Raw genomic sequence first — 27,266 nt, 5'->3', positions numbered from 1 at the left:
ATCAAAGGACTTTAGGGTGATGTTGGCTGAATCTCCACTGAATAACACCTGGGATTCTGTTAACAGTGAAAGGCCATGAAGGACACCACACAATGTCTTCTCTAACTCTCCCTTCTCGTGTCCCTACTCCTCATCACCAGTGAACCTCTGTTGCTCTTCAAGTTCTCATTTGTTTCTCCCCTCTTTGATATGAAGTGCTACCTTCCTATTCCACTCACCTTCATCTCGTCCATCGCCCTCCTCGTCTCCTTCAGTGTCTTCTCTCTCTCCTCAAGTCTCCTCTTGATGTCACTCAGTGTCACATCCAGCTGTTTCTGCTTGGACACAAAAGAGGACACACGTGGTCAGATCAGAATTTCACGTTCACTTTGTGATTTCTTCTTCTCTTTCTGACTCCTGATATTCTCACAACACATTTGTTTGACATTTCATGATACAACTTAGATTTAATTTAACAAACAGGAATGACAAAAAAAAATTAAAAGAAAGGTTAAATTTAATTGATGCAAGATTGAGTTTGGGCTTGAAGAGCACATCAAATACAGAAGACAGTTTAAAGGCATACTGGTGTGTGAGTTAGTTCTTGACATTTAGAAGACATCACATCGACAAACTGGGAAATGTGAAGTTCATACAACACCAAAAATAATAAAAACTGGAGTGTGTAAGTAAAGAAACTGCTGAAAGGCCAGGAGGACTTATTTGTATATCATGTCAGTAATTAGATGATCTACAAGGCCATTTGATATCCTGAGTCGGACATGTGAGGACGTTGTCTGCCATTGTCATTTTCTGGAGTCAAGTAAGATAGACAAAATGCACAAACGATTCTGTTGAATTCAGGAAGAAGGCAACTTAAAGGAATTCTAAAACTAAAAATGATATTTTTATATGTTACTCACACCATTTGTTTTGTTTAGATGAGATTTTTTTTATGTTTATGTTTTTTGGTTTCTCCAGAGCATTTAAGACCATCCAGCCATCCCTGTTAAGGGGTCAGCTCAGGGATATAGAGGTGGGTTTGCTTGTGGTGTCCTGGGGCCTCATGTATAACACCGTGCATAGAATTCACACTAAGACATGGCGTATGAACAAAAGTCTAAATGTGCGTATGCATAGAAAAATCCAGATGCACAAATCTGTGAGTACGCCAACTTCCACGTTCTTCCGCTACATAAATCCCAGTCAGCCTGAAATATAATGCACGTGAATGTGCCTGCCGCCACCCCAGATTTCTCCCAGAATTATGCCTCTTGGAAAATGCATAATCAATATAAATCATCCCTTAAGGTCAGCAATCTGTGAAAAGACAATGGCAAAGCATGGGGAAAAAAGAAGAATTTCAACAAGTGGAGGAAAGTAAAAACATACTATTTGTTGGTTTAAACAGTGGTATAAACAGCATAAGGAAGTTGATCAAGTGACATAGAGTGAAAGTGCCAGAAATAAAAAAAGAAGGGGTCGGATATCAGAGTCACAGTAAAAAGGCAAGTTGTAGCCCACCATCTGAGTGTCATATTGAAGCTTATTAGGGTACAGAGAAAAGATTAAAAAAAATAGGGACACAGTGGAAAAAAGCTTAAAATGTCAACTTTAATCTCGAAATTTCCACTTTAATCACACAGTTAATTTTGTCATTAAAGTAGAATGCCATAATTATATTTCATCTTAAAATCGTTTTATTTACTAGTTTCTCAAATCTCATTGTAACTAAAGTAGCATGTTAACTACTCCGTATTCTATGTGTTTGTCTGTGTACTCTGTGTGTTAATCACTATGTGCTTCTTAAACTGACTTTCTCTTAAGCCAAGAGGACATGGAATACATTACAATTGTCGATATTACAACTCTCAGAGCAAGTTATATACTAAGATGTATACTTGATATCATTTAAATAATGATCTGAATTAAAGCATGTCTGCCCAGAGGGGACTGGATGGTCTCTTGGTCTGGAATCCCTACAGATTTTATTTTTTTTCTCTAGCCTCTGGAGTTTTTTTTTTTTCTGTCCACCCTGGCCATCAGATCTTACTTATTCTATGTTAATTAATGTTGACTTATGTTTATTTTTTATTGTGTCTTCTATTTTTCTATTCTTCATTTTGTAAAGCACTTTGAGCTACATTTTTTTGTATGAAAATGTGCTATATAAATAAATGTTGTTGTTGTTGATGTATTAATCATGGGGGCACGTTGGCACAGTGAGCTGGCGCCCATCCAGAGATTGTTCCTGCCACCTGCAAGATGCTTGCGCTATGCTATGCACAACCCTTAATGAAATAATTTATTGCAGCAGTACTGTCTCTTTCAAACGCTTACCCCAATTCCTGTTATTCCTTTACATTCTCCAAGTAACCAATCTCCACACAATAAGTCTTTTAATAAATGTAAAACCATCTCTAAGCTTAGCATGCCAATTCTTCAAAACTTTTAAGGAACGCTGAAATATCTTTGCAGTACATGTTTAATAAACTCCATCCATCTATCCATCCAGGCTCAGTCCAGTCCCAGCCTGCATGCAGCACGAGGCAGGAACAATCCCTGAATAGGGTGCCAACATGTTTAATTATTAACAGTATACATTATTTAAATTAAGTTAAAAATCTATCTGAATAATGCAATATACATACTTTAATGCATTTCATCTTAAAAATGATATCAAGAGCTCCAAGAAGATAAAGCTTGGAAATTTAAATCTGCTTAGAAGCCAGTTGTCATCATATGTAAATATGGGCTCTCTTCAATTGAACTGAATTGAATTCCTTTATTGTTATTGAGATTCAATAAGCAAATTGTCCATAAACTTATTTTTGCATAAAATGATAAAATAATAATAATAATAATAATAATATGAAAAAAACCTATGAAAAATGTACAATATGAAAGCTTAAGTGGTTCAGGTTGTGCAATATTACAACTGTAGTGCAAGTTTACATTGCAGATTAAAGTGCAAAGAGCAAACAGTTCTACTGGGAGAACTTGATGGACTGATTGAGTGCGTTTAGAGCTCTTGGGTTCAAACTGTTTCTGAACTGTGAGGTCCATACAGGAAAGGCTCTGAAGTGTTTGCTGTATGGGAAAAGTTCAAATAGACTGTGCCCATGGCTGAGGCAGCATGTGCTAGATGCTGTACCCTGATAATTCTCTCCGCTCTTGACACAATCTGCCATCGAGCTTTCTGATCAGCTGCTGTAGATCTGTGATTCCACATTCAGATACACTGGGTTAAAATACTCTGAATGGTGCACTGAGAGTAATAACGCTAAATCAGCTATGGTATTTGGAATAGTTTGGCCATTTTGTGCACCATTATATTGTTCCAGGTTGACTATAAGCAGATGCCTTAAGCTAATAATATCACTAATAAACGATATGTGTTATTTTGAGTGTATTGATAAAGTCACATCAGACAATCTAATAAATAAAGAGAATCCACGCAGGATCATTAGCACTGCTTTGACACTGGGTACTGCCAGTTTGCAAAACTGAGTTGAAAACTTGCATAGGCAATAAATTGAGCTGGTGTGAGAATGTGCGTAGCTTTACACCAAGTGTAGTTGTTATACATCATGAAGAGAGTGTGGAAACGGACGTATGCAACATATTTGTGTGTATTCACCTTGTATACATGAGGCCCATGATGATGGACTATCTGTCAGGCAGAGCGCAGTTGGGGAGACTCGAGGACTGAGTGAGCAACACTGGAGCAGCACAAGGAACAGGCCTGTCTGCTTTACTCTTCACTCTGTGCACTTCACACTACAGAGAACAATTTTATTTTTCTTATATATCGAAAAATCACCCAAGGAGAGTCTCAGTGGGCTTTAACAGGCCCTGTTTTTGAGAGCCCCCTACTCCAGATTCCCTAAGAACACAAGAAAAAACTCCCAAATAAACCTTGTAGGGAAAGAAAATGGAAGAAATCTTGGAAGGTGAACTCAGAGAGAGACACCCCTGTAGGTTGGCTGGTCATGCAGTGAGTGTCAAACACAAGTAATCCTCTTCACAGAGCTAGATGGCCAATCCATCATGGCCTCCTCAGAAACACAACACAACAGTACAAACTACAAGCCAGAATGCAAGAACAGATGAGACCACTCAGTAAATACAGAACTACCACATACAGTAGGTACGGAAAGTATTTAGACCCCCTTCAATGTTTCACTCTTTGTTATATTGCAGCCATTTGCTAAAATCATTTAAATTAATTTTTTCCCTCATTAATGTACACACAGCACCCCATATTGACAGACAAAAAAAAAAGAATTTTGAAATTATTGCAGATTTATTAAAAAAGAAAAACTGAAATATCACATGGTCCTAAGTATTCAGACCCTTTGCTCAGTATTTAGTCGAAGCCCCGTTTTGAGCTCATACAGCCAGGAGTCTTCTTGGGAAAGATGCAACAAGTTTTTCACACCTGGATTTGGGGATCCTCTGCCATTCCTCCTTGCAGATCCTCTCCAGTTCTGTCAGGTTGGACAGTAAACGTTGGTGGACAGCCATTTTTAGGTCTCTCCAGAGATGCTCAATTGGGTTTAAGTCAGGGCTCTGGCTTGGCCCTTCAAGAACAGTCACAGAGTTGTTGTGAAGCCACTCCTTCGCTATTTTAGCTGTGTGCTTAGGGTCATTGTCTTGTTGGAAGGTAAACCTTCGGGCCAGTCTGAGGTCCTTAGCACTCTGGAGAAAGTTTTTGTCCCGGATATCCCTGTACTTGGCCGCATTCATCTTTCCCTCATTTGCAACCAGTCGTCCTGTCCCTGCAGCTGAAAAACACCCCCACAGCATGATGCTGCCACCGCCATGCTTCACTGTGGGGACTGTATTGGACAAGTGATGAGCAGTACCTGGTGGTGTCCACACATACCGCTTAGAATTAAGGCCAACAAGCTCTATCTTGGTCTCATCAGACCAGATAATCTTATTTCTCACCATCTCAGAGTCCTTCAGGTGTCTTGAAAACTCCAAGATAGAACTTTTGGAGTGCTGTGTGTACATTAATGAAGGAAAAAAATAATTTAAATGATTTTAGCAAATGGCTGCAATATAACAAAGAGTGAAAAATTGAAGGGGGTCTGAATGCTTTCCATGCCCACTGTATGAGGACACATATTTGAGTAAATTCATCAAACTAAAATAGAAACTAATTAAGATAAATGAGAAATAACAACATCTGACCATCAGTTCATTGTAGGACCACAGCCAGATTGTAGAACAGGAGTCAGACAAGCCAGCCTCATAATGGCTTCTGTGGGTGTCACTGCCACAGCTCCAGTCATAGTATTGAACAAAAGCAGCTACAGACCCCAAAGGGCAGAAGAAAGCCCAGGTGTCTTATGAAGCCATGAAGCCCACCTGAGGATTCACAAATGCCTGTGATGCCAAGTGTCTCCAACATTATGGTGTCCTGAAATGGGGGACTGTGTAGAAAAAGTGCTGTGTGACTGAAATGTCTGAGAATAAACTCAAATGAAAGTCTGCCGTGTGAACTTTAATCACGATGTCTGAATTGTTTGATTTGAAATTTGAAACTGTGGAGTAGACGAGTGAATCAAGGAGAATTGTGTCTTTGTGTTAAACATTATGGAGGTCACTGTATAACAGCAGGTCAGGTCACCTGTAGACATTCACAGATGATTCTGCACTTATTGGGTGTGTTGATAAGGAGATGAGACAGGGGAGAGGAGTCAGGGGGAGAACATTGGGAATTGTCTTGAATTTAACATCAGCAACACCAACAAAGTGCTCAATGACTTTCACCACACCAAAGAGCCTCTATGTCTGGTCACTGCTCAGGGAGTGGATGAAGAGGTGGTCCACTCCTACACGTACTTGGGGGTCCACATCAATGACAGGTTGGACTAGACTCGGAACACAAAGGAACTTGAGAAGGAAGGGCAGAAGAGGCGCTTTTTCCTCAGGTGGCTGTGATCCTTCAATGTGGGTAGTGACAGCCTTCACATCTTTAATAGCTCATAAGAACATGGCTGATAATGGAAATATTGAAAACTGAAATACTCCAATGAACTTTATTAATACAAACTAAGACATCTCGACTACAGTAAATAGCATAATCCATGCAAACACTTTGAGACCAAATGCAGATTTACACCACAATGTGCACAGATGGCCTCACTTAACTCTGTCAAGAGCTTATTGTGCATCCAAAAATATCAAAATGTCTGGAAGTTCAGATGCTTCAGAGGTAAAAAATTAAATTACAAAAATACCAAACAGTAAATCCAGTGTGGGGGTCTCTGTTTCACATTAACGCTAGAATTTCAGAACTGTTAAGAATTCTGTTTGGTGGAATTCACTGAGTCAGTGAGGCACTTCAGACAGAAACTGTGACCACAGGGGATGGTGACGGAATCCGTCAGGGTGTCCAGACACACCGAGGAGTTGAACTCGTCCTGTGACACAAACAGCTGGACTTCAGCCATCAGCAGTCTGAAAAGAGGCAGGCAGAGAGAATCAGTCATACAAACAAGGATGAGGGGTTTTCAGCAGCTTGTTAAAGTGCTCCATCATATTAGCCTATCAGTAAGCTATTCCAGATTTTAGGTGCATAACAGCATTTCTTTAAAGTTTAGCTCTTGGAATTATAAACAGACACTCATTTGAAGATCTAAGGTTACGATCTGCTGTGTAAGGTGAAAAACATTTTGAAATATAGGACGAGGTGAGATGATTTAAGGCTTTGTAAACCATTAGCAGTATTTCAAAATAAATTCTAAATGACGCAGGTAACCAGTGTAGTGATGCTCAGACTGGTGTGATTTGTTCGGATTTTCTTTTCCTAGTTAAGATTCTGGCAGCTCCATTCTGTATTAATAACTGATTGATGTCTTTTTTGGGTGGTCCTGAGAGGAGTGCGTTACAGTAATCTAGTCAACTAAAAAAAAAAAGCATGAACTCATTTTTCAGCATCTTGCAAAGTTATAAGAGGTCATAATTTTGCTATATTTCTTAAGTGAAAAAATACTGTCCTAGTAATCTGATTAATATGTGATTTAAATATCAGGTCAGAGTCAATAATTACCCTTAAATTCTTTACCTCCTTCTTGACTTTTAAGCCTAATGGATCAAGTTTATTTCTAATAACCTCATTATATCAATTTTTGACACTCACTGAGATTTCTGTTTTCTCCTGATTTAGTTTGAGAAAAGTCCTACTCATCTACTCAGAAACACAAGTAAGACATTAGGGTCAGTGACCCAAGAGAGTCGAAATCCTCAGGCGCTATTGATAAATACAGTTGTGTGTCATCAGAAGAGCTGGGGTGGCTCACGTTATGCCTTGAGATAATATAACCTTATGGAAGCATGGATATCGAAAAGAGCAGCAGACCAGGAGAGATCCTTGTGGGCCACTATATCAGTGTCACAATATCACAATATCAGGGGTCTCTGAAGTATAATTACCACAACTAACAAAGAATTTTCTACCTGTCAAGTAAGACTGAAACTAATTTAAGATCCTGTCAGAGAGGCCCACCAACTGACTATGTGATTTCTATGAATATTGTGATCAATGGTATTAAATGTGACACTCAGATCTGAGAAGATGAGAACAGATAAACGGCCTCTGTCTGCATTAACCTGCAAGTCATTCACTACTTTAACGAGTGCAGTTTCTGTGCTGTGATTTGTTCTGAAACTCGACTGAAACTTGTCAAGAGCAGCAGGTTTATTCCGGTGATCATTGAGCTGCGTAATAACTGTCTTATCTAGGATTTTACTTAAGAAAGGCAGGTTAGAAATGGGTCTAAAATTGTCTAAAACAGAGGAGTTGAGATTATTTATCTTGATCAGGGTTTGACAACAGCAGTCTTAAGAGAGTCTGGGAAGACCCGCATATCTAATAATGAGTTCATTATGTCAAGCACACTATCAATTAGCACGTCAGATACTTTGAAAAATCTTGTTGGTGTTGGGTCAAGGAGACAGGTGGAGGGTCTCAGTTGAGAGATTATTCTACATAGATCAGTAAATCTATCCTGGGGAAATAATTCAATTTGCATTAATATGGAAAACCAGGAATTAATAGGATCAGTTTTGGGGAGATTTGCTATATTATTTACAATATCATTAATTTTGTGATTTAAAAAAAATAGCAAAATTTTCAGAAGTTTCCCTGGTAGTTTGTTGGAGACATTCCATTGAGTGAAGTGGGTTTACCAGCCGATCAACAGTAGGGAACAAAACTCTCAGATTACCAGCATTTTTATTTAGGATTTTAGAGGAGTAGCACAGACTCTCCAGACAGATTACGTTGTTGTTTTCTGTGATTTTAGCCTTCAATATTTCATATTGGACAATCAATTTATTTTTCCTCCATTTACGCTCAGATCTCCGCCATGTTTTCTTTAAGTCAGACACTCTTTGGCTCTTCCATGGTGTAACAGTACTGGACGATTTCTTAACTGTCTTTTCAGGAGCGACTATGTCAGCAGCAGCTCTCACTTTAACATTAAAATGTTCCACCTTACTATTTACATTATTATCACTATTGTAGTAAGCACTACAAACAGACTGGTTGATTAATGTATTTGTATATTAAACAATTAGAGAAAATGGTCAGATAAAGCGATATCCACGATCTGCCTCACTTCAACTTTTAACCCTTTAGTAATCACTAAATCTAATGTGTGCGCCCCTTTGTGTGTTGGCTGGCTATCATGCTGGTTCAGATCAAAAGAGTGCAGGAGATTCATGAATTGAAGCTACAGACCACCAACAATGACGTCCCATACGTGTAAAATAATGGAGTGTATGGTTACTCAAGAAGAAGAAGAAGAGTGATGAATCTGATTATCAAAGTACAGTGGAACCTCGGTTTGCGAGCATAATTCGTTCCGGAAACGTGCTCGCAATCCAAAGCACTCGTATATCAAAGCGGATTTCCCCATAAGAAATAATGGAAACTCAGATGATTCGTTCCACAACCCAAAACTATTCATATAAAAATGATTAATACAAAATATAAAGTAAAAATACATAATACAAATTAACCTGCACTTTACCTTTATAAAGAATCATGGCTGGTGTGAGTTTCTAAACTCATGTGGGATTCCACCCAACGGGACGACATGCAGAAGAGCGTCCCAAAGCAATTGCAGTCTCCCAGCGCTGTAGCAGTTCGCCGTATAAGTGCATCCAAAAAGATCGCAGACATGCTATAAGCGCCTGTCATCAATGGGTCATTCAAGGAACATTATAAAGATCCTGGTACAATAAATAACAGCGCTGTTGCTGTTTCAAGCTGAATAAAGCTGGTGTTAAAGTACTGAGACTCAGCTTTGTGTTTTGGGGAGCAAGACGGGGACTCGCACTTCACAGCGCACACACACACAGTCACAATGCTGTAGTAAACAGATGTTGACAATATGAGTGAGGCACACAAACTCAGACGGAGAATAGGAGACGATTACCAGAGTGAGAGAGAGAGCGACACGCTGGGCGGGCGAGATAAGGAGAGAGAGAGAGACGCACTGGGCGAGTGAGCAAGCGAGATAAGGAGAGAGAAACGTGCTGGGCGAGCAAGCGAGATAAAGAGAGAGAGAGAGACAGAGACGCACTGGGCGAGCGAGATGAGAGAGAGAGAGAGACGCGCTGGGTAAGCGAGATGAGAGAGAGAGAGAGAGACAGAGACGCACTGGGCGAGCGAGATGAGAGAGAGAGAGAGAGACGCACTGGGTAAGCGAGATGAGAGAGAGAGAGAGAGAGACGCACTGGGCGAGCGAGCGAGATAAGGAGAGAGAGAGAAGAACCATCAGCTCAGTTGTGATCACATAACGTTCAGCAGACAAAGTGTATCCATACTACTCGTATTGCAAGACATCGCTCGTTTATCAAATCAAAATGTATTAAAAATTTTTGCTCGTCTTGCAAAACACTCGTAAACCAAGTTACTCGTAAACCGAGGTTCCACTGTAGTTTGAAGAGGTAGAAGGACTAGAGACTCTGTACTAACAGAATCTTTGTCTGCTGCCATGTCAAGATGCTACCCTAATAGTCAAATCCACTCAGCCACATCAGGGCAGATATCTCCACGCCACATGCTAATTCATTCTTCCATATGTGACTGGAGCCCTCAGCCCAAATCTGTTTGTAAAGTTGCACAGCTCAGTCTGGTGAAAGGCAGCAGCCAACGACTCAGAGCGGCCATCGCCACACCACAATCAGCCCGTCACTGTCACAGACTTCAAGTCACAATTGCCCCAATTCCCTCTGCACCACTGGACACTGCAGATCTCACATTCTCATCTTTCAATCTCAAAATGTGGTGCCTCAAGAACAGGGGAACGTGAATTAGAAACAGAGAGAGATAAGAGAGTAATAGAAATAGAGAAAAAAGAGTAGAAAAAGACAAGAGGACAGAGAAAGGAGAAAATAACATCAAGTGAGATGAATGAAAGTGGGCCAGCACTTGTGTGACACAGTGACACACACACAGTCACACCAGGAGAGGACATGAAGTGTCACAGATACTTGTCAGGACCACCAAATCAATAAGAACACAAACTCACCTGTAAAAACTCCTCAGCTCTCAGAGGTTCAGATGACTGCAGGAGGACATTTGGAGCTTCAGGACCTGCACATGAAAAGAGCAGAATGAGGACAGTGAAGACGGCATTTGGTGACATTAGTCTGTTCACTGGGCAGTAGTTACTAGGACAGGACGGTTCAAATGTGACACAAAGTGATGAGCAGTGACCTGCTGAACTCACTAAAGCACCACTCAGTGCCCACCATACCCACTGGCCCATCTTGTCAGCACACTGGGCTCACTGGTGTTTAAAGACTTTTGGTAGACTCACCAGTTCTCACTTTATGTCTCAGTTGTTCTTCTTTACCACAGACAGTCTTCAGGTCCTCTCTGTTAGAGAAGCCGGCCATGAAGAATTCAGCTGCAGAACCCACCAAGAATGAGAAAAACACAGTGTGCTGAGTGTTTTTAAAGGCTTTAGTCATCCTGTGCCTTGGGGGTCTTCATATTTTCATCTCAGGGGGTCTTCATATTTCTATCTCTCTGTGACTTTGTGACCAACCACGACCTTTCACAGGGTCTGACTCTCCAGAGGCTTCAGTCCTACATGAAGAGAAGAGCTGCAGGGTCACAGTGGCCAACAATTTGTCTTTTCACAGGGCAGGCCTTATAAGAAGCCATCAGCTCCTTGGTGAGGTGCCCTGTTGGTCACTTTACATGTGTGTACATCAAGAGCATCCAACTCTGGTCCTGGGGAGCTACTGTGGCTGCATGTTTTCATACTAACCATCATCTTCATCAGTCACCAATGTCTGCTGCTCATTGACGTCTTTTGACTTTACTTCAGTCTCCTTGTTATTTAGAACACAATGGTAGTGTTACGGTCTCACAATATGGAGATCACAGGTTTTGCGTCTGGGGGTCCTCCCTGAGTGAAATATTGTAAGAGTTTTTGCTTTTTCATTTAAAAAAATATGGGCCAATGGTAAGTGAGGGGAGCTATTGGGGCCAGGGGGGCTATTTCTGCCACAGTTGGCGTCATATCATCCTCTAATTAGCCATAAATCAACCTTGGCCGATACATTTTTAGACCTAAACATTGTATTAGACGACTCAGAGATCTATGAGAAATGTCTAACTCAGAAAATGCTCTTTGTTTTAATTTTTTTGAGGCTCTTCATAAATGTCTGACTCACTGACATGTGATTTTCCTGGCTGATAACAATCACTGGCCAACAAACTGTTATATCTCAGCAGAATCAGCTGGAGCAGCAGTCTCTCTTTACTCACAACAACTGCCTTTCATCAGAAGTGGTTCCATCCCACATGACTCCATTGCTAAGTTCGTTCACTTTCAATGGCGTGATGTGGAACCATGGGTATTAGCATGTCAGGAAAGGGAGGATTGGGAGTATGTGAGACCTAATAGGCTTTGGGATATGTGGAAGGAAATCTCAGAGGAAGACCCAACAGAGGACACAAAACTGATTTTATTTAATGGCTGGTAATGCCAGTGAGGCACATTACCACAGCCTGTCTTGGCCTGATGCATTGCCTTTGGCTCTTGCTGGTCTGTGGGGAAGGACTCGTTGTCAGACAGGACTCTCTCTGTTTGAGATTCTTACTGTCTGCCCCATGCTGATGTGCTTTCCTCAAGGTAAAGTCGCTCTCCACACAGTCGACAATGATCTGGTGTCTTTTCTTTCAGTTCTGCGTAGTGCCTTACGGAAAGTGCATGAACATGTGAGGGAAACATGGAGGACTACCTCGTTACTTGAATCATCTATTCCAATACCTACTGGGACTTGGGTCCTCATCGGAGACATACGACATAAACACTGGCAGGAGCCCAGGTGGAGAGGACCATTCCAAGTGCTGCTAAGAACCCTGTGAAGGTTAAAGGACTCCCTTCTTGGACGCACGTCTCTCACTGTAAAAAGTGGACTAAATCCTGAAGCTGTTACTATTTTTTGGACTTACTGTGCTGGACTCTCTCAAGAGATTATTCCCTTTTTCCTAGAGGATAATCTGTGGTCTACGTGGTTGAATTTTACCGTTACACAATTAAGAACAGAGTCCCGTTCTGCATGTCCCACCGCTAAAACCTCTCTCCTAGTTCTGCTCCTTCCCTATAACCTTTTCACTTCTGATATTTTTAAGGATGCCCATAACTCTCCTGGTTGCCCTTTCAAGTGTATCTTAATGTCAGGAAGTACACGCTTAGTGGCCTGGCAGAGTAGAGTAGAGCGTTAGATATGCTCCTAGCTGAACGTGGAGGTGTGTGTGTCGTGTTGGTGTACTTTAATTCACAACGCTGCTCCCAATGGCTCCTTTACTACAGTCCATAACATGCTAAAGTTGCTCCAAATAGAATTTACTGTTCATGTCACCACTGCACCTACGTTACTTTTTGATGGTTCGATCACTATTTTCCAACTGGAAAGTGTCCCTTGCTCAGTTCGCTGTCATGGTAGGGTACTGTCCTTCTTATTGTCTGTCTATTTTTTTGTTGTGCACTGTTCCCTCATCACCCATTTTGTGGCACATCAATTCCTTCTTATATCTCTGGTTCCTGAGTATTCAGATCAGATAGACGACACCCAATGCTTTAACTATCCCTTGGACGTTAAAAAAAAACAACAAGCTACTAAGGGTTAAAAGCTGTTTTGTCTGTCATAAGACAAGGTGAATTATGCTGACCTTCTTTATTTAGAACTTGTCTGTTAGACACAGGAGAGATGACCTGTCCTTCTTTGGGGCCACTCTTGATACGTACACAAAAACAATCTATACTAATAAAAGGCAAAGCCCTCACTGACTGACTCACTGACTGACTGACTCACTCACTCACTCACTCACTCACTCATCACTAATTCTCCAACTTCCCATGTAGGTAGAAGGCTGAAATTTGGCAGGCTCATTCCTTACAGCTTCCTTACAAAAGTTGGGCAGGTTTAATTTCGAAATTCTACACGTAATGGTCATAACTAGAAGCTATTTTTCTCAATTTACTGTAATGGAATTGAGCTAGAAAGCCGTGGGGGCGGAGTTTCGTGTGACATCATCACGCCTCTCACGTAATCACACATTACGTAGAAAACCAGGAAGAGCTACAAAAAGCGCTGAAGAAAACATGCATTATATAATTAAGAAGGCAGCGAAACAATTAGAAGCAAGTGAGTGACATATACAACCATATTCAGCGGCTCACGTGAACTGGCGCAGTGCGCAGACAAAAAGCAACAGTTCCAAAGAGTGCTGAACAAAACCGAATTACACTGCTACGCTCAAATAGACAAACCACACGCCGTGGCTCAATAGTAGAGGCTTTGCCTCTAGCACCGAGGTTCGATTCCCGAGAGGGATGCACTAAGTATGTACGCGCGCTTCTCGATTCATTTTAGCCTCGCATCCCCTTGGTTTGAGACATATGAAAACATATGCGGTTAACGCAGAAAGACAGATCACCAGTTGAAGCTTTATGAATAATGGATACATTATTCGCCATCAATGATTGTTTTGGTAAAGCCATACTCAGTGTATTCATTAGATGAACGGTAAAAAAGTAAGAGCGAGGGGAGGGTAACTTATTGAGGCACACAGGCAAAACCACAATAGCACACGGGCTCGATGTACTGTAGTGCGCGTCAACTCGATCTGAATTGCGCAATCACATTCGAAAAAATATTTCTTTTCAAGTTCTATTTAGTCCATATGTGTCAAGCTCAAGGCCCACGGGCAACATCCGGCCCGGCGTGTAATTATATCCGGCCCGCGAGATCATTTTATATATTATTGTTATTAATGGCCCGGGGATATGAACACTTACCGCGTTAATCAAGTCTAGCTTATGATGCTGCAAGTTATTGCGAAGCTAGCCCACACGATGCCGAAGAGAAAAGGTGATTCTGATCATAGAGCCTTTAAAAACCGATGGGAGGCTGAGTATATGTTTGCTGACATTGCCGGTAAACCCGTGTGTCTCATTTGTGGAGCTAATGTGGCTGTAATTACAGAATTTAATCTAAGACGGCACTATGAGACAAAACATCAGGATAACCTGAAAGACCTGAATGCAATGCAGAAGATACAGAAAGGAGAAGAGTTAAAGAAGAATCTGACACTTCAGCAGACGTTTTTACCCGTGCACAATCACAAAGTGATTTCAAGTGAAGCTGCTTTTATGGGAGACACAAGTGCACCAGTGCAACTTGCCCCACTTTCCCTGTTGCCAAGTAATGTTGAACTAAGTCGGCACAACGATGTTCCCAAATACGCATTTTGCTGATAAACTGAGTTCATGATGCTTTGAGTTCGCACGGCGCTTTGGTGACTTTGAAGAACAAAAAAAGAATTTTGAGTTGTTTCGCAACCCATTTGCCGTCGATGTGGAAACTGCACCTGTGCAGGTTCAGATGGAGGTGATGAGCTGCAGTGTAATGGCACACTGAAGGCAAAGTATGATACTGTACAGTTTATTCACTCCATTCCTGCAGAAATGCTCCAGCTCCGTCTACATGCGGCTCGAACCTTGTGCATGTTTGGTATCACATATCTGTGTGAGAAGCTCTTCTCAGTGATAAAGACTAACAAAACAGCACACAGGAGTCGCCTCACTGATGAGCACCTGCAGTCCATCCTGAGAATCTCCACAACACAGAACTTCACACCAAACAGAAACGAACTTGTGGCCAAAAAAAGATGCCAGGCGTCCAGCTCTGATAAAATGACATATGAGCAAAGACAACTGAATGATTTGATTTGTTATTGCTGAAAAGAACACATTTTATTTATATTTACAGGTTTTGTTGTGCACCATGTTCATATTTGAATTTGTATAATTTTGACAGGATATATTTTTATGGAGTGCAAAATCTTTTGGGATATTTAAAATTTAGGTTTATTTTTTATATAAAATTACATAAGAGTAAAGAAATTTGAATGTTTGTTCTTTTAAAGTTTACTTTATTTGACCATTAGTCAAATATAACACAAGTAAACACAAAATGCAGTTTTTAAATGATGGTTTTTATTATTTAGGGAGAAAAAAAAATCCAAACCTACATGGCCCTGTGTGAAAAAGTAATTGCCCCCTGAACCTAATAACTGGTTGGGCCACCCTTAGCAGCAATAACTGCAATCAAGCGTTTGCGATAACTTGCAATGAGTCTCTTACAGCGCTCTGGAGGAATTTTGGCCCACTCATCTTTGCAGAATTGTTGTAATTCAGCTTTATTTGAGGGTTTTCTAGCATGAAGCGCCTTTTTAAGGTCATGCAGGTCATAGCATCTCAATTGGATTCAGGTCAGGACTTTGACTAGGCCACTCCAAAGTCTTCATTTTGTTTTTCTTCAGCCATTCAGAGGTGGATTTGCTGGTGTTTTTTGGGTCATTGTCCTGTTGCAGCACCCAAGATCGCTTCAGCTTGAGTTGACGAACAGATGGCCGGACATTCTTCTTCAGGATTTTTTGGTAGACAGTAGAATTCATGGTTCCATCTATCACAGCAAGCCTTCCGGGTCCTGAAGCAGCAAAACAACCCCAGACCATCACACTACCACCACCATATTTTACTGTTGGTATGATGTTCTTTTTCTGAAATGCTGTGTTCCTTTTACGCCAGATGTAACGGGACATTTGCCTTCCAAAAAGTTCAACTTTTGTCTCATCAGTCCACAAGGTATTTTCCCAAAAGTCTTGGCAATCATTGAGATGTTTCTTAGCAAAATTGAGACGAGCCCTAATGTTCTTTTTGCTTAACAGTGGTTTGCGTCTTGGAAATCTGCCATGCAGGCCGTTTTGCCCAGTCTCTTTCTTATGGTGGAGTCGTGAACACTGACCTTAATTGAGGCAAGTGAGGCCTGCAGTTCTTTAGACGTTGTCCTGGGGTCTTTTGTGACCTCTCGGATGAGTCGTCTCTGCGCTCTTGGGGTAATTTTGGTCGGCCGGCCACTCCTGGGAAGGTTCACCACAGTTCCATGTTTTTGCCATTTGTGGATAATGGCTCTCACTGTGGTTCTCTGGAGTCCCAAAGCTTTAGAAATGGCTTTCTAACCTTTACCAGACTGATAGATCTCAATTACTTCTGTTCTCATTTGTTCCTGAATTTCTTTGGATCTTGGCATGATGTCTAGCTTTTGAGGTGCTTTTGGTCTACTTCTCTGTGTCAGGCAGCTCCTATTTAAGTGATTTCTTGATTGAAACAGGTGTGGCAGTAATCAGGAAATTGAACTCAGGTGTGATACACCACAGTTAGGTGATTTTTAACAAGGGGCAATTACTTTTCACACAGGGCCATGTAGGTTTGGATTTTTTTTTTCTCCCTAAATAATAAAAACCATCATTTACAAACTGCATTTTGTGTTTACTTTTGTTATATTTGACTAATGGTTAAATGTGTTTGATGATCAGAAGCATTTTGTGTGACAAACATGCAAAAGAATAAGAAATCAGGAAGGGGGCAAATAGTTTTTCACACCACTGTGTATATTGTATATATATATATATATATATATATATATATATATATATATATATATATATATATATATATATATATATATATATATATATATATATATGTATATATATATATATATATATATATATATATATGACAGAAACACTCATAACAGTGACAAAACAATTACATTGACAATCATGTTACGTTATTTTCAAAATGTTTCCTTTTCTTTTTCATTACTCCTTTAACACACTACTTCTCCGCTGCCAAGCACTGGTATTTTGCTAGTAGAAGATGAAATGCTTAGCTGCTGTTTCATAAGTAAGAGGGAGGGAGGAATATGAATATTAAAAGCCGACTGAAACAGGGGAACTTTGCTCTTCTGCCTTGTAACATAGAATCCATGTCCTCATCTGTGACTGAATAAAGACTTGTAGTGCTTCTTGAAACTTCAACTCCCAGCAGACCCTGCAGTGGCTCTGATTGTTCATCTGCATAAGGTGCAGGGGCTGATGGGCACAAAGAGACTGGTGCATCATTTTAAATGGGGGTAGTGTTATCAAAAAACTACCTTCCATTGTGATTCCTGTGCCTTCTCATTTTTGCCCTGGATCGTTTCTGGGTCGGGGTCTGGATTATCTACTACCTGCCTGTTACGTGAGGACTGTATGTGGATTTATGGTCATCCTGTGAAGAAAGGAGCGCTCCTGAACCCGTCCACCCATCTTCACCATTTCAGGAACTTTAGGTAGGACTATCTTTACATTCCCCTTCAACGTGTGATCTCTGGACTATTTACCTTCATCTTTACATTACATCTGTTGCCGTTTTTTCATGGACTTTACTGTGTGTGCTTTTTGTTTGTGGTTTGTTGTATTTAATGTATAATCGACGTAAGGAGAACTGGGGTGGGAGCATTGTTTTCATTATTATTGTTATTAAATTCTTTATTTGCTGTTTTATTTCAGGTGGCTTTTTGTCATTGTTTGTGAGTGTGTGAGTGTCGAGCCAAGGCTGGGGGCATCCCTGGAATATCCACTAAATAATAAATAAACCATCGTCTCCTCGACGTTTTAAATCTTACTGGCAGTGGACCGCTACAGACTAATTGATTGAACTATTCCTGTCTTCCTCGGAGATCTCCTTCCTCATTGCCCAGAAGGCTCAGTTTATATTACCAACATTACTTCAGACAACTTCAAACTAGAACGTGATACTAGACAAGGATGCCATCTCTCACCACTGCTCTTTGCAATCTCCATTGAACCACTGGCTATTTACTTTAGAAATGCATCTGAGATTTACTGGCAGATCACTGTTGAAATGCTTATGAGATAGACTGGACTAGACTGGACACCTTCCCATTTATATTAGCAGATCAGTTTAAAAACCTGGGGTTAAATTACAAGTAAATATAAAGCCTTTATCAATAAAACTTTTCTGTCTGCATGGAAAATATTAAACAAGAAGTGAAGAGATGGCCTACCCTCCATCTCACGTTAAGAGGGAGAATCAGCACTGTCAAGATGAGCATCCTTCGCAAGCTTCTTTTTCTATTTTTAAAGCATCCCCCTATACATTAATGTATAAAAGTCTGAGCATGCTGTCTTTTGCGTCATCACGCTCACAGGTTATGTATGAGCGTGTGCACGTGTTATTTCTTTACCTGATATGCGGAAAATGCTGTACTTCCAGGAGTCTGCACGTACCCGCATTTATGCAATTGTTTGTTGACTTTGTGTGCATCGGTTTGATGTAAGTTACGCTTTGCTATTTATTTAATTAGAAATACTTTTCTGCAAGTAATGATAAAGCTCGTAACGTTGTTTTACTAACAAGTTCAGACATCCCTTTATGTCAAAGTGTGTTCAGTTTAACGTTCAAAATTGTATAAGTACATTCAGAAATGTTGCTTCTTTATTAATATAGAAGAGCTTTAAGAAAACAGACTTGGTAATAGTTGCTTAAGTAGTGATTTGTCTGAGTCTGTACACTGCTAATGTATTTGGTAAGTTTTATTTAGTGCCTTTTGCAAACGACAGCACGTCATAGCGCTCTGTTAATTTCTGCTGCTATCTATTGACCTTTTTGGGCATTACCTGTTTTAGCGTTCTCTGAGCCTTTATTTGTGAGTTATTTTATGTTATTGGATTTGTTCTGTTTCAGAGACCACACACATAAATATCTGTCTGCAAATAAACATTTAGCTCTACAAAGCCAATGCAGCGATTCATTCCTTTGCAATGTTCAGCAGTTAAATGAGATCTTTCTACCTTAATTCTGGTCTGCCTCATCCTTCTTATCGGGGATTAGGATTTGGTGCAACAGACACACCAGTTTGACGCACGCACTATTTAACAAAACTCAAAGCGTCAAGTTCTTCATCTGACCGGTGCTGTAGACTCCTTGAGGAGAGGATTGCTTCAGCCATACACCTCAATACACACACAGCCAAGGGACTGGCAAAGCAGAGAATGGGATTAACAGTTGGATCAGCAATCTTGGATTCTGCCTCACGTGTGATGAAGGGTGTGAGGCCGAGCGTCGGTGATGTGGCACTTAATTCTAGGGAGGCAACAGTGCAACACGTCCTAACAACACAGTCAAGAAGGATAAAGATACAAAATGGCAGCAGGCCACACTTATAACTTAGCAATAAAAACAGTTTATTAATTGTCAATTCATTATTAACACTAAATGCTCATGTATTAATAATCTCTATGTAGAAGGACTCCAAGAACTCAAAGTAAAGAAGCAGAAAAAATATTTAAAGTAAACCAAAATGTCAAGAACGTTCACATTGTAACAGGCCTGGCTCATCTTGGATTAACTCTGCTGGTTATCTGATGAAACACAGAAAGCAAGCTGATGAAATGTCGGCTAACAGGAGCACCGCAGAACAATCCCACCACTCAGGTGAGTCCTTCTGAATGAAGACAGAGTAGGGAGGGCAGCTGGCTTTGTTCACGTCTTACAAGTCTGTCCTTCTCAGAGTGCCATCCACCTTGTGCTTCAATCCCAAACTCCAAATGTACCACGGGGTGCAATGGGGTTGCCGATCTGGAAGTGGCACTCTATACAGGGCTGATGAATGGTGCCATAAAAAACAACAAAAGTGATTGATCACAAATGTCACATTACGTGTTTGTGTGATCTTTGTGATGACGTTACAGTTTCAGAACATGCTAACTGATAAATAACAGACTTATTCAGTGCATGGTCACAGATTTGAAATTAAAAACACATGAACTTTGAAGTCTGCATGCCACGACTGTCCTCAACAGTCCACTCAGGAGTGACTGACAGTTCTTTCCACCAATCAGCTTTCTTCTGTTGTCTTCAGTTGGTACCTGCCTTTTCTGTGCTGTCCTCAAACTGAAACCTGAACCAACACATTCGGAGTATAGAGCGTCCTTCACACACCACCCCAGGATATACTGCCACGTAGAAAAGTAACATCTGTTACATTTTTAGGTTAATTTATCAAATTACCAGCTGGGACAGCAAGGATCCCTGTGAGTTTTCTGCTTTGTCTTCCCTTTTTCTCTTAAATGTCAGAAAATAAAATCAGTTCATTTCATTTACAATATGTTCTGCATTCACTATGGTGTCCCATTTTCATAACATCATTATTTTAAATAATATTCCTTCTACACATTAATTGAAATTCTTCACAACTGTGTCTCCTGTGCTAACTGTGCATGCTGTTGTGACTCCCTCCTCAGGGGCCTCATGTATAACGCCGTGCATAGAACTCGCACTATAGCATGGTGTAAGCACAAAAGCGGGAATATACGTACGCACAGAAAAATCTAGATGCAAGAATCTATGTGTACGCAAACTTCCGCGTTCTTCTGCTACATAAATCCCGGTCAGCGTGAAAAGTAACGCACGTGTATGCGCCTGCTGTCCCGCCCCAACTCCTCCCAGAATTACGCCTCTTTGAATATGCAAATCAATATTAATCGCCCTTAAACTTAGCCTTCTGTGAAAAGACAATGGGAAAAGCACGGGGGAAAATATAAGAATTTCAGCGAATACCAAGTGGAGGCAAAGAAAAACGTACTATTTGTTCAAATAAACCGTGGTATAATCAACAAAAGGAAGCTGATTGGAGTGAAAGAGTGTCAGAGCTAAAGTTCATAAAGTCACACAGTACCCGAAGTAAAAAAGAAGTTACATATCAAAGTCGCTGTAAAAAGGCGAGTCGTAGTCAACCGTCTGAGTGTCATATGAAACTTTATTAGGGTACAAACAAAAAAAAAATAGGCACACAGTGGGAAAAAAAGCACGAAATGTCAACTTCATTCTCGACATTTCCACTTTAATCACGTAGTTTATTTTGCCCTTAAAGTAGAACATCATAAACTTCATCTTAAAATCGATTAATTTACTAGTTTCTCAAATCCCATCGTAACTAAAGTAGCACATTAAATGTTTTGTTTTGTATTTGATCTTCTATATGTTGCATGTGTGTGAATCACTACCTGCTTCCGTTCTTTCTCTTTCTCCGACAGGACACAGAATCCATTACATTCATGATATTATAGCTCTCTGGATAATTAAAATACTAATATATTATATGTGATATCTTTTTCATGATAATAGGAATGAAAGCATGTTATTAAACATGGGAACACGATGGCACAGTGATTGTTCATGTCTCACATAAGATGCTGCTGCGTCATGCGTGATCTTCGATGAAATAATTTATTGTAGCAGTACTGTCTCTTTCAAATGTACTAACCTCCAATTCCTGTCCTTACTTTTCTTTCTCCAAGTAACCAATCACCACACAATTAGCTCTGTAATGGACGTTAAGCCATCTGTAAGCTTACAATGACGATTCTTCAAAACTTTTAAGGAACATTGAAATATCTTCGTAGTACGTGTTTAATTATTCTATCCATCTATCATTCCAGGGTCACGAAAGCACAGCAAGAATACAGTGCGAGGCAGGAACAATACGTGAACTAGCTAGCCCTGCGGCACCGTGTTCTCACATGTTTAATTTTTAACAATACAGATTATTTAACTGAAGTTAAAGTTTTATCTGTATAATATTATCAACATATTTTGCTGCATTTCATCTTAAAAATGATATCATCATCATCATCATATGTAAATATGTGCTTTATAAAGTGGCGCAGGTTGTGCAATATTATAACTGTAGTGCAAGTTTACAGTGGGGTGATTGTACTTATAAGAACAAACCGTTCTACAAGGAGCAATTGATTGAGTGCGTTTATAGTTCTTGGGATGAAACTCTTTCTGAACCGCGAGGTCCATACAGGAAAGGCTTTGAAACGTTTTGCCGTGGCTGAGACAGCGTGTCCTTGAAGCTGTATACCGATAATTCTCTTTCCGATCAGCTGCTACTGTGATTCCCCACTCAGATACAGTGATTTAAATACTCCGAGTGGTGCAGTGAGCGTAATATGGAAAAAGATGATCCGCTGTGGCAACCCTTAAAGGGAGCAGCTGAAAGAAGAAAAAAATTAATTACAATCAGATGCATTACACTAATAAACAATATGCATTTAGTTTCAGTGTATTTATAAAGCCGCGTCAGGAATGTGGATCTAAGAAAGAAAGAATGAGCACACAGTAACAGTAGCACTTCTTTGACGCTGGAGGGCCGCCAGTCTGCAAAAGCGAGCGGAGAAATTGTGAACGACAGGGTATGAGGTACCGTGGAAATGTGCGTGGCTTTACACCAAGTTTAGGTTTTATGCAGCACGATTTGAATGTGGAAACATTCGTATGCAACATTTCTGTGCGTACGCACCGTTTATACATGAGGCCCCAGGTCTTAAACAGTTCTCTTAATATTCCTCCTAATATTCTCTTAATATTACTTCTATACATTAATTGATATTCTTCACCCCATGCTAACCCTAACATGCTGTTGTGATGCCCTCTTCAGGTCTTAAACATTTCTCTTTGAACCCTAAATGTTTCATTTTATTTGTATTTAGATCTTCTTAAATTCCCACTTTTGGACTCACCCTTGACACACAGCAGATGACTCTTATCATTTATAAATGATAACCTAAATTAGTGTCAAAGTGTTATAAAGCCCCTCTACATTGGTCTGTCATGTGATGGCTCTCTTTTTAGTCTCCTGTCCTCCTCGACTGTCCCTCCCCAGTATCTGACTGGACAGCATTGGCTGTCAGCTGACATCACTAAATGACTTCTTCATTATCAGGGTTGAGAACGGCTGTCTGCACTCAGCCCAGGAGTCAGCCATCAGATGACATCCCAGAGACGGTACACGTTCATGGCTACTCAGATAAGGCCCCATCTCCAAAGCTCTGAAACAAAAAGATCCCCCTTGTTGTCAGTGGCACACCCTGGTAGTTGGCACTTCACTGTGGATTTGCTTTGATTTCTCCATTTTTAATTAGTACATTTAACTTTTTCAGTTGTGTTTTGTGGTTGAAGTTGTTATCACCACACAGTATTGTTGCTACCTCATTCTGCTGTCTGGTTTTTGTATTGTTCACCATCTAATGTCACAGCACTGGTGCAGAAATGCTCAGTCCCTTTGTGGCTGACATCCTGGCAGTACAGTTTCTGAGTCCATCATGAAATCTTACGTGTTGCTGATGATGGCTGATACAGGAGGACCACTTTCAACATTCAGAACAGCTAAGAGGCTTACCATAAGTAAGCAGGTCATTTATGACTATGAAGGCCACTGCTGTCTGAAAAGCGTTAACCACATTTAGGACAACAATGAGGTTTTTTTCTTGCACCTATAAGATCTTGAAATTAGATTCTTGCTGTTTGTGAAATATGTGTTGTATTCCAGTGTGAATTCATATGCAGCTCTGAGGTGACCTTACATCTACGATCTGTTTGCCACTTTCAGTGTTTTCTCCACTATTCTTATGTACTTATTAACTACTTTCAACTGGAGTCCTTTACAACATTCAAAATTTTTTCTTCATTTTTTGTGCCCGAGGACCAAAGGAAAGATCATTTGTCATTGCTGGGACAGGCTTTACTCCAATATGACTGTGTGTCTATGGAAACTTTTTCTGGAAGAGTACCCTTTACCACATTAAGAACAGGTGTACTGCTTCTCTCTAGTGTGGATCCTTCTGTGGCACCGAAGTGCACTTGGAAGTGAGAATCGTTTGCCACACCCTGGACAGCAATAAGGTTTCTCTCCAGAATGAATTCTCATGTGATCTTTAGGAGTCACACTGTCTGAAAAAAGCTTGCCACATTCAGAAGAGCTTTGTTTCTTACCAGAATTAATTATTTTATGATTGTGAAGAGAACTGTTATATGAGAATCGAATTCCACATTCAGTATAACTGTAAGACTTCTCTCCAGTATGACTTCTCCTTATACAGAGAATTGAGGTGTGAGAATTGTTTGCCACATTCCAAGCAAAGGTGAGTTTTTTCTCCGGTGTGACATCTGATGCGACTCTTTATGGTGCTTTGTTGTAAGAACTGCTTATCACATTCAGGACAACAATAAGGTTTATCTCCAGTATGAGTTCTGATGTGGCACTGAAGTGTGCTTAAATCTAAGAATAGTTTCTCACATTCAGAACAACAAGGAGATTTTTCTTCAGTATGGATTTTGGCATGTTAGTAAAGACATGTCTAGCTTGTATAACATTTTCCACATTCAGAACATACATGCTGTATTTTCACTTTAGTGGGAGTTTGTGTGTTTACTTGAAAAGAGCGAATGTTTAAAACCTTTTTCCACATTGAGAACAGCAAAATGGCTTCTCTCCAGTATCAATTTCTGTGTGCTTTTGAAAACTATATTTGTCAGAAAATTGTTCATCACATTCTGGACAGCAATTAGGTTTTACTCCTGTGTGGCTTCTTCTGTGCCTCTGAAGATTGCTTCTCCTTGAGAAAGACTTACCACATTCTGAACAGCAATGAGGTTTATCTCCCGTGTGGATTCTTCTGTGGTTCTGAAGAGTGCATCTCCTTAAGAACGACTTACCACATTCTGAACAGCAATGAGGTTTTTCTCCTATGTGTATTCTTCTGTGTCTCTGTAGATCGCTCCTCCATAAGAACGACTTACCACATTCAGGACAACAGTGAGGTTTTTCTCCTGTGTGGCTTTTTCTGTGATTCTGAAGATTACTTATCATTAAGAACGACTTACCACATTCTGGACAGCAATGAGGTTTTTCAACTTTGTGGATTTTTCTGTGGTTCTGAAGACTGCTTATCCTTAAGAACGACTTACCACATTCTGAACAGCAATAAGGTTTTTCTCCTGTGTGAATCTTCATATGCTTATTAAGATCACTTTCGTGTGAATTGTTTGCCACATTCCAAACAACATTTTCTTCTGTGTGAATTTGGATTTCTTTCTCCAGTTGCTGTTGATTAGTTTTGCTGGCTTCTGTCTGTGTTACTCCAGTAGCAGGGAGAGAACTGCACTGCAAAAAGGCTGCTGTCAGGTTCTCTGATCCTCTTGCTGATTTCTTCATACCTTTCTCTTTGTATTGAAGAGAGAGCTGACTAAATGAAGGTGGAGAGAAGCTGTCATTCTTCTGTAAATCTGAAATAACACAAACATTTTAACTATTTTTTTCCTGATACCTTTATCCAAGGTGACTTACAACATTTGAGACACAATTGGTTATAGTTCCCTTGTTCTTCCAACTGGAGCACAGAGAGGTCACGTGACTAACTCAAGATCACATGGTGTCAATACCTGAATTTGAACCTACAACTTCAGGGTTTGATGTCCAAATTCCTAAGCACTACCCGCCTTTTAAAATAAATGACACAGTGCAAGTAAAGTGGTGGCACACTGGTTGGAGCTCCTTCCTCACACAGAAGTGCCATTTATGGTCTGGCCACTCCATGAGTGGTCTTTACATGTTCTGCTGCTGTCTGTTCAATTTCTCCACCTTTCTCTCACATGTGAAAGACAGGCCTGGTCTGATCAATCCATCACAAATCAAAATCAGCCAATTTTCACTCCACATGACTTGATCGATGATCAGCAAATCAGCTGATCTTAAAATCTGATCTTGAATGATAAAAATCATGCGAGACAAAGTTCTAACATTACCAAAATACAGAAACACATCCTTGCCAGTCTAAAAGTTTTATTGCCTTCCAACGGGAGATAGCAAATTTGCCGTTTGTAATATATGTATAAAAAGAAGACAGTGATGGTGGATTCTCTGCAAACACTTTCAACAATACAAACCTTATTCACCATCTTAGAAGTCAACACAAAGGGACTGGTGTGAAGAACGAGCTGTTCAAAGACTGAGTTGACCATCAAGCTTAGTGTAGCTCAGTCGCCTACTCTCACTTGGCCTCCAATAATGGCAGCACTTAGAAAACTCAACCTTATAATAGTGTTAAGGCAGTGCTGGGAAATTATGGTGGTCACACAAAATATTGGCACTTGGGCACAATTTGGACATTTTTCACTTAGGGCTGTACTCACGTTTATTGCCAGCGGTTTAGACATTAATGGCTGTTTGTTATTTTGAGGGGACAGCAAATTTACACTGTTATACAAGCTGTACACGGACTACTTTACATTGTATCAAAATTTCATATCTTCAGTGTTGTCCCATGAAAATATATAATAAAACATTTACTAAAATGTGAGGGGTGTACTCACTTTGGGGAGATACTGTATGTCTTTAACAAAATATGACTTTGATATTTTAATGAAACGTAATGTGCTGTTGGCCTAACATACGTCACAGCTTCAGTCAGAGACTCATGATTTTTAAGTCATGTGCTCAACACTTTAGATTTTTCCTTATTCACCCAGGTTTTTCATATTTATCATTTATTAGGTAACCTATAGTTTATTATCATGCACCCAAGCAGGTGGTCTTATCCAAGTTTAATTAACTGTGTTTTCCACTTTCATTTCAATCTTCTAAAAACATCAAAGCAACCACCATTAGAATTTGTAAATGCTCTTTCTTTTATATTTAATCACATTACTCACATATTCCAACACTCCCAGGTGACTCTTCTCCTTCTCTCTCATTTCCCTCTGTGATGTTCTCTTCAGACTCCAAAAACTCTGATTTCAGCTCTGCAGAATTCTCCTGTGTAGCCAGTCGTCCCGTATTAGTGGACCAGGGCTGTAAACTGGACGGAAATTCTTCACAGGCCTCTTGCTTGAAAATATCCTCAGTTTCATGATTTTGAAATTCAAGAGCAACAGAGTAATCATTCATATCCTCAGTTTTAATGGCAGCAGTCACCCCATTGCACTCCTCCTCCTCCTCCTCCTCTTTAAAAACTGAAATTCTTTCTTCGTGATCCTCCACTTTCA

The 27,266-nt window shown here is 40.2% G+C and overlaps 1 protein-coding gene across 1 annotated transcript; it reads right to left on the bottom strand.

Moving 5' to 3' along the window:
- Nucleotides 1–181: 181 nt before the first annotated feature.
- Nucleotides 182–27,266, bottom strand: LOC120528488 (gastrula zinc finger protein xFG20-1-like). The gene is made up of 5 exons (XM_039752666.1): nt 26,934–27,266; nt 25,191–25,508; nt 10,824–10,913; nt 10,533–10,597; nt 182–314 (listed from the first exon to the last, which is right to left on the bottom strand). Exons 1-5 carry the CDS (start codon nt 27,166–27,168, stop codon nt 198–200), a joined length of 825 nt encoding a protein of 274 aa, XP_039608600.1. The 5' UTR covers nt 27,169–27,266; the 3' UTR covers nt 182–197.

Source organism: Polypterus senegalus, chromosome 4 (genome assembly GCF_016835505.1).
Source record: "Polypterus senegalus isolate Bchr_013 chromosome 4, ASM1683550v1, whole genome shotgun sequence".
Classification (NCBI taxonomy): domain Eukaryota; kingdom Metazoa; phylum Chordata; class Cladistia; order Polypteriformes; family Polypteridae; genus Polypterus; species Polypterus senegalus.
Note: the sequence above shows the minus strand (reverse complement) of the source record. Positions and strands in the feature narration are given on the sequence as shown.